Here is a 14,439-nt window from a genome sequence, read left to right as displayed (position 1 = left end):
ATGTAATGTTTTTAAATCTTGTGCTTACAATGTTAATTTTATTGATTAAAGATTGATTATTAAAGTATTTATAATTGTTATTTTACAAGTCGAGATGGACGTCTTCCAAATATAACCGCCAAGTTATGCCAAGGTTGTGGTGCATGTTAGAATAAGGCTTATTTATCCAGCTCTGTTGGTAGGAGAATACTAAATAATGCATATGAATAAGAAATTCATTATTATCCAACAATTTCTGTGGTATCATAGTTACATTTTTTTTAAAAATATATATAATTGAATTAGTTTTGGGAGTTTCATTCATTTGTGTTTTTAAATGAGAAGACTGTGATCACATTTTAATAGTATGCTGAATGGTAACTGTAAAATACCATATCACCTAAATTTGGCTTTTCATCTACATTTACAACTTAAATCAAAATTATTATAAAAATTATTTCTTTTTAAGTAAGGGAAAAAAGTTAATTAAAGGTAAACAAGATCTGTAGTCATTTTAACTAATTATAATTGTATAATTATTCATACTTTTCGACATATTTTTAATTTCTGTAGCTTTCTTACACTATATTTTTCTATTATGTGTATGTAATGTGTAAATTGCAAATATTGTTTGTGCATTGTGGATGTGAAAGGCCAGTGAGGAACAAGAAATTATTGGAAATTAACTTTAACTCTATGTGCACATGAGTGTTATGCTCTGCATTGGAACGTTGCATTGTCCTGTCAAAATAATCAATATTTTTACAAAACTTTTTGTTATCGTTGTAGATAGTTTATAATAATCGGTAGTTGCCTGCCCCTCTGTCAGGCATATATAGAAGGAGATGGTTTCCGCTCTCACTGTATTCGGTGTTATGTTGCACTCTTGTGGCGACCGCGGTAACTACAGGGAGAACAACCCGGAGCTGGATGCGGACACGAACCTGCTGACCTGGAGTAGATGCACAAAAAGATGTCATATGATCAGGTGCATTGGTTGTGTTTGCTGTTTTTTGCCTTGGTTTTTCGTCCTGGGACAGCGGCAGAGGTTTCCGTATGGAGCATGGACATCAACTCGGTCAGTGTCTTTAACATATGTGTCTTTACCATTATTACATAGTCTCTAAGCTAAGTCTTCCATGGTAGCTGTTAGCCGAAGAAGCTAACTAGCCCCTTCTTTCTACCTGGCGCAAACACTGTCGTTTTGCTTTGACAGCTCTTGTTTGGATAGTCTGACACGACAAGTCGCTTATTCGCTTATTACCCCGCTTTTAAACCACGGATTTTCGTTTCATTAACGCTACTATTTCTGTCTGGACATTCAAAATGTGATATTTTTCTCAGTTCCATTGTGTAAAAGCAGGTGGTGTCATGTTACAGCTTCGTTTGCATCTGTGTTACACAGGAAAAGTAATTCTAGTTTAGAAATTGATGGCTCAGCCGGTGATATTACCTCACTAAATTCAAGGTGAGCTAAAGGTGCTCCCGCGTGACGTGGATAGGCGATGATATGTGGAAAAAACATGTGTTGCATCATGTTATAGAAGCTTAGGTAGATATAGTGGTGTCTTGGTATTTCTTCATATGTTGCTCTGGGTCCAGACCGTTTCTGTTCCAAGGAGCCAGACTGTCATTTTTTAAGTGGTGTTAAGTAATAGTTTTTCACGCTATCTGGAGGGCTTCAAAGGTGTTTCTTAGGACATTGCCTACTTTTTAAAAACTAATTTTCCTTTGGTTCAAATCATCATAAATGTGTAAGGAGGAGATATAACAGTGAGTGTCTACAGCCATATGTAAAACACAGTGGAGGCAAATGACATTGGTACACTCAGCGATGGATGGGCCTCCCCAAAGAAGAAGAGCTTTGGAAGAAGCCTGGAGAACTATCCCTGAAGACTACTTAAAGATAGAAAGTTTCTCTTAGAGAGTTTAGACTGTGTTAAAGGATAAATATGTTCAGACCAAATATTGATTGATTAGTATTGTGCACACTTCTGTTTTTCCCTTATATGCTGTATTTCCATATATGTTTGCATGTGTCAGTAAACCGCTGTACCTATTTTGTTATATATAATTTTAATATGACAGGTATTTAAAAAAAAAAAAAAAAAAAAAAAATTCAGGAAAAGATTATTAAAATTGTGCTATCACATAATTTGTCTAGCACAGCAGCTGCAGCACCATTGTTTCCAGTACTCAGCACTGTATGCATCACACATGAGCAGATGGTGGTCCATAAAGCCATGTCTTTATGTGTAAATTGTACATTCTTTCTGAACACAGTTCAAAGGAATCTGCAGAACTGACACATACAGTGATTGCTGATGAGCTGCTGACTGATATGTCTCTGATGGGTTTCAGACGCAGGATGCCGTTTTTCGGAAGACCCTGTATGCCAACACCACCATCTTCATGAAGTGTAAGTAGCCTACGTTCTCTAAGGTGTAGATGGCCAGGACTGTGGATGTGAGGATTCACACATAACTGTTGACTGGATGGCATTGTTGTGCTGTGATTTACATCCCCCACAGCATGTTTATGGCTCTAACTGGTATCCAGACATTGCAGATAAGTTGGATGCCCTGCAGCCTTCAAACAGAATATCTAGAGACTAAAAGCAAAATGTCAGTGTTTAAAATGATGAATACTCTTTGAAAGAGTCTTATCTCCACAGTACAGATTGTACTGTGGCATAAATTTCTCTTCTGTTTGTAGAACTGATTGCTGGCGTTCGTCTAAGGAAAATTAGACACTGACCTAGAATAGAACCTGGAATACTTTGAACTCCACTGACAAGTATTTGCTTTTCTGAATCAGCTAGTGGATTCTAAGTGTTGATATGTTCTTCTTTCTTCTATTTTTCAGTCCAGGGTGACTCAAGGCGGTGTAACAAAAGCTTCGCCTTCAACATCAGCTGGTACCTGCGCTCCTCTGTTTGCTATAATGAGGTCTTTAACACACCAGTGAGTATACACCAGTGAGTCTTTGAGTAAAGAAAACAAAGATATACTTTGGATAAATTTGGGTTTATCAACTTTTTTTCAGGATTTAGATATATTGTGCATCAACTGTTTGTCAGTCAGAGCAGCTGCTGTTTCCTTCCTGAAGCGATTTCTTGGCCTTGGCCTCAACTTCCATCTGGCTCCTTGTCCAAGGGCTTCTCAGACTCAGCTGCAGTTTGCTTTGTTGCTGTCAGACTTTAAGTGAGGGTCACAAACAAGGATACGTGGAGGTCACCTGTAGCACAAAGGAGACTTTGAAGTCAGATTTGATTTGAAAGGTTTGGTTCCTTTCAAGACAAATGCAAAGCTGGAAGGAAAGTAGTGCAAGTCCAAAGCAGTTTTACACCAGGAAGGAAATTCACTGCAATAAACAAACTTTACATTTTTCATTTCATCCATCCATTTTCTGGGCCACCTCCTCCAGCTCCTTCAGAGGCATTCATCCAGCAGAGATGTAATATCTCTCTATGTCCTGGATCTTCCTCTCAGTATAATATCCCTGAAACACCTCTGGCTTCTTTTAATGTGGAGTGATAGCTGCTCCAACCTGAGCCCCTCCTGAATGACTGAGCTCATTCCCCGTGAAGGAAGCTTATTTCCCACTTTTGTGTCTGCCTAATTTACCCAGAGTTCATAGCCAAATGTCTTGGCAGGAATGTAGACCAACAGCATTGGTTTCACGCTTCACGCCAATAGAGCAACTGCAAAAAGCACAGACAAAATCCTGAGACCACCGAACCCTCCACCCTTTATCGCTTCTCTGCGCCTAGAAGTGCTGTTCATTTAAGCTGAAAAGAATTGGCTTTACATCCATCCATCTTCCGTTTATCTAGTTCAGGTTTGTGGTGGGCTGGAGCCTAATCATACACCCTGACCCAGTTGCCAATCTATCACAAGGCACTTCAAATTTTTATTAAATAAAAAAGATCTAAATGAAATGAATACCTTCAGATTTAGTCAGTTTTACTTTGTGGGTTTGATGTGAAGCATGAACACACTTCTGTTTTGTAAGTGAAAAAATAAACCCTGTTTGTGATTTGGATGTTTGGATTTACTCTTCTTACAAAAAAATGTATTTACTATCTGAAATACTTTGGGCCCTTGAAATTAGGTTCCACTTACTTGCCTGTGTTTGCACTATTCAATGAGTCCTGTGAAGGCTGGTGCTTTTGTCTTTGTGATTCAGCATTATTCAGCTGGTGTGTAAAATATTGTCATATGCATATTAATGGTCATTTTTATATGGTGTCAAATATTTAGCAAAATATGTTGAAATACAGTAAACTCAGTTACTGCTGTGATTGTCAAGTATCATTGCAATAACATCCTGTCTGTTCATTATAATAAACATAACATAAAGTACATGTTATAACACACTGTTTTGCAGGACAACAAAGCAAGGAACATGTTTGGCATGGAGCACATGCTGAAAGATGGCTGGAGTGGCTTCTACAGTCAGGGCTACATGTACTTTGACAACTGCTCCTCTCTCTTGCTACCAAAGGTCAGTGACAACAATACCGTCCTAGATCACTGTAGATGGCACATAAACTCATTTATTATGTGTGTGTAATAGTCCAGTTTCTGTGCAGCAGTTATCCAATACTGATGTAAGTCCGTTTTTAAACATGTGAAACTGCTCTTTCAGAGATTTCCTGCATACACTATATTATATATGCATATCTATTCATGTGTATTTGTTTACTTTGGCCTTTGTTTTAGGTCTATTACCCAGACTTCAACCCTTATCAGCCACTGACTAGCCCAAAGGTGCGTGATCGACACTGATCTTTAGACGCTTATTATAATTTTTCATTGTTCTTATCAGAATAGCCCTAAAACTACTTTTTTCTCTTAGAGTGACCCATCCAATCAGAGCTTCTTTTGGTCTGAAAAACCGGTAAGACATTACAACAGTGAATAAACGTTATATTTTTAATTTTTTGAGGAAAGTTTTAATCCTTTCTGGGGGGGTTTATATTCCAGTGCTCATGGGAACAAGTGTAATAATGATAATCCTTTATTGTCATTATACCAAAAGTACAACAAAATTATATGCTGTCTCGTTCAATGCAAAGAAATAAATCTATAAAAAGTATAAGAAATTGCTTCATTCATCAGATTTAAAAGTCTAAATCTTCTTTTTTAGGATATCAGTGCAGTGGCCAAAGCTTGGGAAGACAGTCCCTATCTGTTCATAGTGAAGGTGCAGCCTTTGTTTCGTGGCGCTGATGATGAAGCTGAGGGAGGAGAGCAGTCCAGCTTTACTTTTTCAAGTGAGAAACAACCATTTTGCATAAAGAGCTTTAGAATCATATTTCTTTAAACAATAACGCACCTTTCTTTATTTCCCAGTGAAAGTGGAGATGAAAGGTCCACATGAGTACTCCTCTCCAGCAGACTGGCCTCTCATGATGGTATAAATCCTCATTTTCTGTAATATTTAATTGCTATATCTAGGAGTAAAGGGAGTTGATGAATCCAGACATGTAAAATCTTTCACCATAGCACTGGAACCTGAGTGTATAGCTTACTTATTATCGATGACAAAGCTGAGACTGTCTCCCACTCTTGCGCCCATCACAGTTCTTCATGGTCATGTGCATTGTTTACGTGCTGTTTGGGGCTCTCTGGCTCTTCTGGTGCGCCTGTTATTGGAGGGATCTGCTGCGGATCCAGTTCTGGATTGGTGCCGTCATTATCCTCGGCATGCTGGAGAAAGCGGTTTTCTACTCTGAATACCAAAGCATCCATTACAAAGGAGACTACGGTTGGCAGATTTTCCACGCTTTCTTGTTTGTGGTATAAGTTTGTTTGGTTTTGGTTTTTCCTTTTCATATTTTGGCATCTGTTTTTCTCTTTGTATTATTTTTTTGCAGTGCTAGGGGCTGTGATTTTTGCAGAGTTGCTCTCTGCACTCAAAAGATCTCTGGCTCGAATCCTGGTCCTCATTGTAAGCCTTGGCTATGGCATAGTCAAGTGAGTTGATTCCTTTAAAGGTTACCTGATTTTATGTGGTCTCTAGTGGATAACCCACTGCTGTTACTTGTTTTAAACAAGCTCTTAGTATTAATGCACTGTTTTATTCTCCCTTCTGCTTAGGCCCAGGTTGGGCACCACCGTACATCGGCTAGTAGCTGTTGGAATTTTTTACCTTCTCTTCTCCTCAGTAGAAGGTGTGCTGCGAGTAACCGGTGTAAGTGTCTAATATTGATAAGAAGCAGATGCAAGTTTTTATCTTGCAGTCACCCTTAAGAATAGAAATCAGTTGTTAGCTAAATATTTATTGTGTGGCAGCTTTCAAAACCAAGACTACAAAGTACTTTTTTATACAAGGATTATAAGAACAGTCACGCATACATATTCTTTTTTTCTTTTTTTAAATAAATAAATCATGCCCTAAATAAATAAAATACATTTGAACAAAGGTTGATTTAAAATGTCCCTTGAAGGCATACTCTCTGCTGATTAGGACACCCTTTATACTTCACTTCTAGGACCACATATTAAGTTTCAGTGGCCTCACATTAATTGTATCCAGGCAAGTGAAATGAACCCACTGCAGTTCAGTTAGTACACATTATTTGTTGCAGCCTCTGGAGGGTGATTGAAGCTGATGGCTGTGATGTATTTTTGCATAAAAATGTGGCCTGGTGCAGCAGGGAAGGCGCTCTCTATATATAAATTTGATTTGAGTGCAGGAGACCATAGAGAGGGAAGGTTACACAGGGATTCTGTCTCTGGGAGGCAGACAAATGATCATGATAGAGAATGACAAATTTGATCCATGAGTAATTTTTCGAAAGAAGCTAAAGACACAGCAGCGAGTTCAGCAAACGCAATTTAAACATAAGATAAGAATGACAGCAAGGAGAATGAAGCAATGAAGTTGATTAGAATGTGTTTTGTAATCTTAACACAAGCTCATGTTTACCCAACACTTTCATAGCATGTACACGTCACCTTTCTTCTTTTGTGCTCGAGGTGATCATATTTAAATAAGATGCCGGAGTGCCAAATCCTCACCTAAGGGTTGCAAACTTGTGCAGCAGTCTGTATCCCCAGGCATAGATACTTCCTAAGTTTCACTTGCGAGAGCACAGGCTTCTTGAATGAGCTGTTAGTACAGTTAACCATGCAGAAAACCACATTAAAAACGTAATTAAATGCTCTGAAAGGCACCATAAATACCACTACAGTTGAGTGTTCGAGTTCAGTGACTGTCAATTAACACAGATGAAGCCTAGCAGAAAGTGTCAGCTACATCTGTCTGTCAGATAAAGCAGCCACACCCATAATAATGCACGACTCAGGTGAAACAGGTGAGTTATAAAAAGAACATTTTCACATGAGTTTAGTCAGAACTTCACAGATATGAAACAGAAATTCCTCCACCAGTAGTGACGTAATTGCTGCAGGATGGAGATTTGACTGCAAAAATCACATAGGTGCTCACTAACCAGAGTACCAGCAGCTCAGTTGAGTCCCTTATTGCAAAGAGATGTCCTGCAGACAAATTTGGCTTATCGCTACAGACTGATTCAGATTGATTGCCTTGTGTTGAATATCTGACGGCATTTATATGCAAATTTTCACTGATCTGAGTGTTTACGGTCAGTCTGGTCACACCAACAAAACTTTTTGCAGTCATTCTCCAGGAGCAAAAAGATTCTACCAAATCACTGGGCTACAGCAGATCTTTTCTTTTGAAAGGAGATTGACTAGTTTTTGGAGTCGGCCTCAAGTGGACATTAAAGGAACTACACTGCTGGTTTAATTCTTTAGTTGCTTGATTCACAGTCACTCTTTGCTCTATTTTGTGCTCTAAGTGTTCAACAGATCTTCTTCTGAAATGTGTCTCTTGTCATCTTCCTACAGGGCTTCTACGGGACTGTTGCCCTTGTGGCTAATCTCAGCCTTTCCCTCATTGACTCCTGTGTCATGTGGTGGATATCCTTTAATCAACTAGCCTGATGACTGCTCAGGTGTCACTGTGATTTGTATTATCACAAGCACTGCACATATAGGCATTTGATTGTATTTATTTAGAAGCCGTCCATAGACAGTGTTTTCCTTAATTTGCATTTACATTTTCATCAGCTTGTCTCAAACCACTCGTCTCCTCAAGCTCCGCAGAAATATAGTGAAGCTCTCGTTATATCAGCACTTCACTAAAACGCTCATCTTCTCTGTTGTCGGTGAGTTACAGCTGTACTGGGGTCTGCTTAGCTTCCACGTTTCCATCAGTCAAAAGATTACCGTAAACTATGAAGCCAATTATGAAATAGTAGAAATGTGCTGCACTTGCTCCTCTGTAAGATGTGGTCAGACTTGGAAAATATGTTTTATTGTGGAGGGTGCTGGAAGCTGGTGAGCTAAGCTAAACATGTAAACCTACTTCTGTATAAAGGTAATGAAACTAATATAACTTATAAAAAAATAAGCTAATTTCTCCTAGAAAAACTAGGGTTTTCTATTGATTTACAAAACATGACATGTAAATGAGTTATAGTGCTAACTGAGGGCTGATTTTGTCTTCATTAGCCTTTTTGTACTTTATTATCAACTCGTGTGAAATCAGGTTTATTGTTTCCCTCTGTTACCAACTTGTATTTAAGCTCCAGTCTCCTGCTTTGTGTTTACTATGTAGCTGTCAGTGTGGCCAATCTTCATTTAACCCTTTACAAGAAAGGGAATCTGCGTATTTCCATATGTGATAAATATTTTTTGAACACATCTGTTTCATTTAAAAAAAAAAAAAACACACATCTCCAGTTTACCAATGCTGTGGCTAGAATTCCCTTCAGGTCAGTTTGTTGTTTGTGTGCTGTAGTTTCTGCGAAACACGTGTATTTTGTTTACAGTCATCTAAATCCTTGGTGTTTATTTTGTGTCCACAGCTTCTATCATATTTATCATCTGGACCACCAAGGTCTTCAAGCTGGTCGACTGTCAGAGGGTCAGTTTGCTTTCTCTTTTGGCTGAGTTATATTTATCTTGTACTGGATTTCACTGCTTTTCCCCTGAAATCTGTCCTTATCCTTTCTGCAGGGTTGGAGGGACTTGTGGGTAGATGATGCATTCTGGCGCCTGCTCTTCTCCACTATTCTTCTGGTCATCATGGTGCTGCTGCGGCCCTCAGCCAACAATCAGAGGTCAGCGTCAGTATGGAGTTTGGGCCAAAGTACCTCTGTGTAAGCTCGCGGTTAACGCGATTCATAAAGGTTTCAGCCCATGCGGTGTTTCCTTTCAGGTTCTCCCATTCCCCTCTGATTGATGATGATGATGAAGAGGAGGAAGCCAAGGAGCCCATGCTGAACGAAGCCTTTGGTACGACATTTGACTCCTCTTGTAATTTAAAGCCCCAGACAAGTGTTTGCCATATTAAACAGTGTTTGAAAAAGAAACTGAATGCTCATTTGTGTTACACAGTTAAGTTGCTTAGAAAAATGTTGGTTTTATTAAACTCTAGTGCTGTGTGTTGGGAGAAAAGGTAAAACAGCTTTTGATAAGCTTGGTTGTGTAAAACAGTATTAGTTGCCATAAATGTAGTATCCTGCCGGCTTGTCATCTTGTGCCATATCACATGCCAGCTGATTCTTTACATTTTGATCAGTTTTGTTTAGGTTCCACTAACAGGATGTTTTTTCTCCTATAGTAACAGTGTTTAAGTGTATAATTGAGGCCAGTGGGCTAGTGCAACACAAAGATATAAAACGACAGAGATCACAGAAATGTTTTGCAGCAGTTTGTATCTTCTGTTGTATGCTCTAATAAACCCAAATAATCACAATTTTCCTCACATCCTTTACTGACAACCTTCTGTCTGAGCTTTTGTTTAACCCAATGACACATTCTCAGTCTGTTTGTATAGACGTTAATTGAGAAATTTATAATCATTTAATAGTATCAGAGTAAATGATTTCAACTGCCTTTTCTTGATTTTTCAGAAGGAATGAAGATGAGAGGCGCAAAGCCTGACATTAACGGCTCCCAGAAAATGTTGAGTAAAGAGGTAGGTTGACTTCTGACATTTTCTCTCCTGCGTTATTGTCATGTTTACTTAATTCTGTGTTTCAAAACTGTGCTTTTTGTCAGGATGAAGATCTAAAGTGGGTTGAGGAGAACATTCCTACTACTGTTGCTGATGTGTAAGTAAACTTTTATTTTGGTGAAAAACTGCTACACTAAATGACATTTGGATGGAAATGTGGAAAAGTACTATATTGCTGTTATTCAAGCCATATTCATAGTGTTTGACTTACTCCTGATGTGCGTGGTATATCCATGGCCTCTTTCTGTTTTTTTTCTTTTTCCCCTCCATACAGAGCTCTCCCTGTAATGCTAGATGAGGAAGAAGTAAGGAGCCTTTCTACTTTACACATGCTAGTCCCATGATTCTACTCACACTTTAATCTATTTAAAGTCCTGACCTTTTACTGTGACATCATTTAACAACCACACTGTGTTTTTTTTCCAGGAAATCTTGAAAACCAAGATGGAGAGGTCCAAAATGGAGTAGAAGACGATCTGAGAGTGAAAAGAGAGGAATTCGACTGAGGCAGCAATGAGTGATCTGATTACCAAAAATGTTGGGGGGGATGCATATCTGTTCTTTCTTCAGACACTTTTTTAAAAAAACCTTTTATTTCACAGGTTTTGGGTAACACTACAGTAAGCTCTTATATTAACACCATACTGTGCAACCCGGAGTGACTGGGTCGGCTGCTGATGGCATTCTGGGATAAAATACAAGAAGCAGTTATATAGTATAGCATTTATATTTATAACTATTTTATTTGTTGAACAAAATGAAGGAGAAGCTGATTCTGTTACACAAGGCACTAGAAATCGGGAGATTTGTGAAAATTTTCTTTCTTTTTCTTTTTTTTTTTTTTTTTTTTTTTTTTTTTTAAAAGACTATAAGTATTTAATGAAACATGTGATATCCAGTGCAAGGGATAGATGATCAAAATATTTGACAAAAGCTCCAACCACTTCAGACTGCACAGATAACTCCTGGACGGGTCAGAGTTGTAGGAATGTGAGGTCCTTTTTGGAACACAGTCAGGTATGACTTGTGATGCCTGGCCATCATCAAAGCCAAGATATCGGATGATTCTACAAACGGAAGATAATGAACATAACTGAAAACATTAAAGTAGTTTCATAATAGGATTATATTTAAGTCATTGCAGCATCTTAATCAACAATAGGTTATCTTCAGTGCTGTGCCATATATGTAAAAAAGATGCGTTGTTACATTACATATTTATTTGATCACACGATTTAATATTTAAATGTGCAAGTAACTCTATTGTACAATTAGCCATTTAGCCAGACAGCTAAAAGCAAATGTTTTAATGCTTAACCAACAAATATGTGTGTTTAATTGTTAACACATTATTACTGTAGTGTCTGGCTAACTGGGTCATTTTGAATATCAAAATAGCTAAGCCACTGTTAAAATCTGTCATGTTGATACTTGAAGGATATCACCGTCGTCCAGAAAATAAGCCACATCTGTTGATCTGGGAGCATATAATGATAGTTATGGAGCTATATCAATGCGAGGAATTAACTGTAATAAAACCGTGTGAGGTGTGTTCATTTTGTAGACACATGTCAGATCATTTCTTCAGGATGTCGTCCACACACTGATCAGTTTAAGTGAGTTGAAATTTGACTATATTTAATTGGTTGATAAGTGTAGAAAAAGTAAAATCCTGTTTGTAAGCATTAGTAGTAAAATTAAGCCTGCTTTATTTAAATTTTTATGAAAAGTAACTTTTTTTTTTTATAGTTTTGATTTCATATAATAGATCTAGAAACACTAGATATTGCAGTCACCAAAGTGAACACTTTTTTTCTAGCCACTGAATAACTGAATAAATATACATGTAATTTAGTGTGTCTATAAAATGTGCTCTCCAACCCCCTCCACCAACAGGTCCAGAGTTTTATTTAGGTTCTCTGTTTACTTTAGTAGCACAGGGGAGTATCATTTCACCGTTGTTACAGATTTCTCTGACCCTTTCCCAGCTACGCTCAAAAATAGCCTTATCTGGAATAAATCCTCATCCTTGTGTGATCTACTGCAGTATGTGTGGATAATTTTAAAGTTCTGAACTATATTTGGTTTTTTTCTATTTGTCTAAATCTTGTTGACAATATTTTATTTCAGAGAGACACTAAAACCCTGTGTCTGGATTTGGGTCTGCATTGTATTGTGAAGCTGATAATATTGTATGGCTTTTTGCGTATGTCCTGCAAATAAATTTATATTGAAAGATGGTTGAAATGTAAGTTTTGTATAAACTTAGAATTATTTTGATTTTCTAAAAGACACGTTTAAATATATATCACAATTACAACGTGTTCTTTTCTAGAATATTTTATTTAAAAAAAAACAAGTAGGAGTGTCCTTTTAAATCCTGGAAATCTAAATTTAAAAAATATGTAATATTTAAGTATTTGTGTCATAAATACTGGTTTTTCTTTTCGTACGAAACCTCGCGAGAGTGCAAAATAACCGTTCAACTTACCGTTTAATGCAAGCCACTGCGCCTTTAATGCGTTCCTCGTGAGCTCACATACTTCAGTCACGTGCCTGTCAAACCCCAGCAGCTCGCGCAGCCGTGTTCAAAACAACTAAGGAAGTAACAAGAAGCTACATGGCTAACGAAAACTAATTGCTGTGGTTTATATAGCGTTTGTGGTTAAACATTTTAGGTTAATTGCAGTTGCGCAGTTGTTAACTTACAGTCTTCGCTCAGATTTCAGTTGCAGTGAGAGGGAGCCGATAGTTGCTCACTTCTTAGCTAAAAGGCTAACGATCAGCTGTTGTTTTGGTCAGGGAGGAAGGTGGCTAACAAGCCAAACTGCATTGCATTACCTAATCAGTTCTCCGTATTGGCCATTCCAAAAAAGCAAAACTGAACTGTGTTAGTTTATGGCGACATGTAAAGCTGTACCCCCGGACAGATTTATCAGCGATTAGGCGTCCGCCCCGTGTGGGATTGATATCAGAGGGGTGTGTGAGATTGAATTAGCGTCGCTTCAAGATGCACGACGCATATGAGCCTGTACCTATTCTGGAAAAGCTTCCTCTTCAGATTGACTGCCTTGCAGCCTGGGGTGAGTTTTTGACACTTTGGTCCCACGGCTGCTCTTTAATTTTGTGACACTGAAATAGTACCCCTGTTTATCGAACTGCAGTCTTGCAAGTTGTCAAGAAATCATGAGTTGTTTCACCACTGAACACAGGTAACATCTCAGACTTATGTGAAAACGTTATGTCTGAAATTAACTGACCGCATCTTTTGTACCGACTTCCTTACAGAGGACTGGCTGCTTGTAGGAACAAAACCAGGCCATCTCCTTCTGTACCGAATAAAGAAGGATGCAGGTAAGGAGACCGAAGGGGATGTTATCCATTTGGAGGCCGGTTTACCTTTCTGTTGCACACTTCAAATACCAATTTAAGTAATTCTGATGAACACATTTCTTTTTTTTTTTTTATCTTAGGAGGCAACCGGTTTGAGGTCACACTGGAAAAATCCAACAAGAACTTCTCAAAGAAGATTCAGCAGGTATCTGACTTTTTAAGTCGCTTAACCGCAAATTTAGAATTTAAAATTGTTCACCTCTGTTTGTTGACCAGCTTATGTGTGTTTATCTCTTTAACTGTGTTTTTTTTCTCCAGCTTTATGTTGTCTCACAGTACAAAATTCTTGTCAGTCTCCTGGGTAAGTTTTTCTCAGCAATACATTTTTACATAGTTAAAATGTCATGTAAAGTAAAAATTGGGGGAACCTTGGGCTTGGAAAGGCTTCAAACTAATATCAGTTCTTCATTAACGTGACAACTAAACAAACCGATTTAAACATCCCCACAGAGAACAACATCCATGTCCATGACCTCCTGACCTTCCAGCAGATCACTGTGGTGTCCAAAGCCAAAGGAGCCACACTCTTTGCATGTGACTTGCAGGTCAGTAATAGACCCCTGTTTTGTGTAACTTAGCATGTGGTAAGAGAGGATAGAGAAGACCTATCAGCTGTCAATTATCTCCCAGTGGTGACTTGTGGTATTGCAATTAAAAAAACAAAAGTATTTTCCCTCACAGACTATAATTCTATAACAGAGGTAGACAGGGCTTCCAGCTTCAAACAGGATTAAGTTCTTCTCTTTTTATTATATTTTATAAGTTTTTTTTGTGTGTGATGTCTTAACTATGTGTACAATAGAGCAGCGGTCTCCTAGGGAAATGTAGGGGGCTAAAGCAGGATAAAGACTTAGAAGCTAGTCTTGAACGTTTTTTGGTCTTGCAGTCAAACAAGTTTCTGTTAATGTGAGCTGGTGGTTTCTTTTAGTCGGGTATCCAGTTCTCCTTCTAGTAGTGGTATTGTTTCTGCAGTCATATTCTTGCACACATTGCTTCCCATTACAAATGAAA

The 14,439-nt window shown here is 38.1% G+C and overlaps 2 protein-coding genes across 4 annotated transcripts in view; both read left to right on the top strand.

Annotated features, from left to right (window-relative positions):
* The first annotated feature begins 881 nt into the window (after positions 1-881).
* Positions 882-12,275, top strand: LOC120739583 (transmembrane protein 87A-like). 2 transcript variants are annotated; one of them, XM_040041412.1, is made up of 20 exons: positions 882-1,057; positions 2,341-2,398; positions 2,845-2,942; positions 4,369-4,485; positions 4,704-4,751; positions 4,840-4,881; positions 5,131-5,257; positions 5,337-5,398; positions 5,568-5,751; positions 5,861-5,960; positions 6,084-6,177; positions 7,860-7,931; positions 8,071-8,179; positions 8,882-8,940; positions 9,033-9,136; positions 9,235-9,311; positions 9,935-9,996; positions 10,080-10,132; positions 10,310-10,340; positions 10,462-12,275. In XM_040041412.1, the coding sequence occupies exons 1-20, from the start codon at positions 941-943 to the stop codon at positions 10,501-10,503; spliced, it is 1,656 nt and encodes a 551-aa protein (XP_039897346.1). In that variant the 5' UTR covers positions 882-940; the 3' UTR covers positions 10,504-12,275. The 2 variants fall into 2 exon arrangements, with proteins under 2 accessions (XP_039897346.1, XP_039897345.1); XM_040041411.1 differs by having other exon boundaries at positions 9,932-9,996.
* Positions 12,276-12,532: 257 nt separating this feature from the next.
* vps39 (VPS39 subunit of HOPS complex) overlaps positions 12,533-14,439 on the top strand; it is a 28,633-nt gene continuing 26,726 nt past the window's right edge. For both annotated transcript variants that reach the window (XM_040041397.1, XM_040041396.1), the window contains exons 1-5: positions 12,533-13,118; positions 13,324-13,389; positions 13,509-13,573; positions 13,687-13,729; positions 13,879-13,973. In XM_040041397.1, the coding sequence (XP_039897331.1) occupies positions 13,046-13,118; positions 13,324-13,389; positions 13,509-13,573; positions 13,687-13,729; positions 13,879-13,973 (342 nt within the window). In that variant the 5' untranslated portion in view covers positions 12,533-13,045. The remainder of the gene's footprint in view (positions 13,119-13,323; positions 13,390-13,508; positions 13,574-13,686; positions 13,730-13,878; positions 13,974-14,439) is intronic.

This window comes from Simochromis diagramma, unplaced genomic scaffold, assembly GCF_900408965.1.
Source record: "Simochromis diagramma unplaced genomic scaffold, fSimDia1.1 OVJJ01000304.1, whole genome shotgun sequence".
Taxonomy (NCBI): Eukaryota; Metazoa; Chordata; class Actinopteri; order Cichliformes; family Cichlidae; genus Simochromis; species Simochromis diagramma.
This window is presented reverse-complemented; position numbering and strand designations above follow the sequence as displayed.

Bases quoted from the DNA above. Each gene is read 5' to 3' on its own strand.
- LOC120739583 (XM_040041411.1), top strand. From the start codon at position 941: ATGCACAAAAAGATGTCATATGATCAGGTGCATTGGTTGTGTTTGCTG. The intron at 2,943-4,368 runs GTGAGTATACAC...ACTGTTTTGCAG, and splicing joins ATGAGGTCTTTAACACACCA to GACAACAAAGCAAGGAACAT. The intron at 8,180-8,881 runs GTGAGTTACAGC...TTGTGTCCACAG, and splicing joins GCTCATCTTCTCTGTTGTCG to CTTCTATCATATTTATCATC.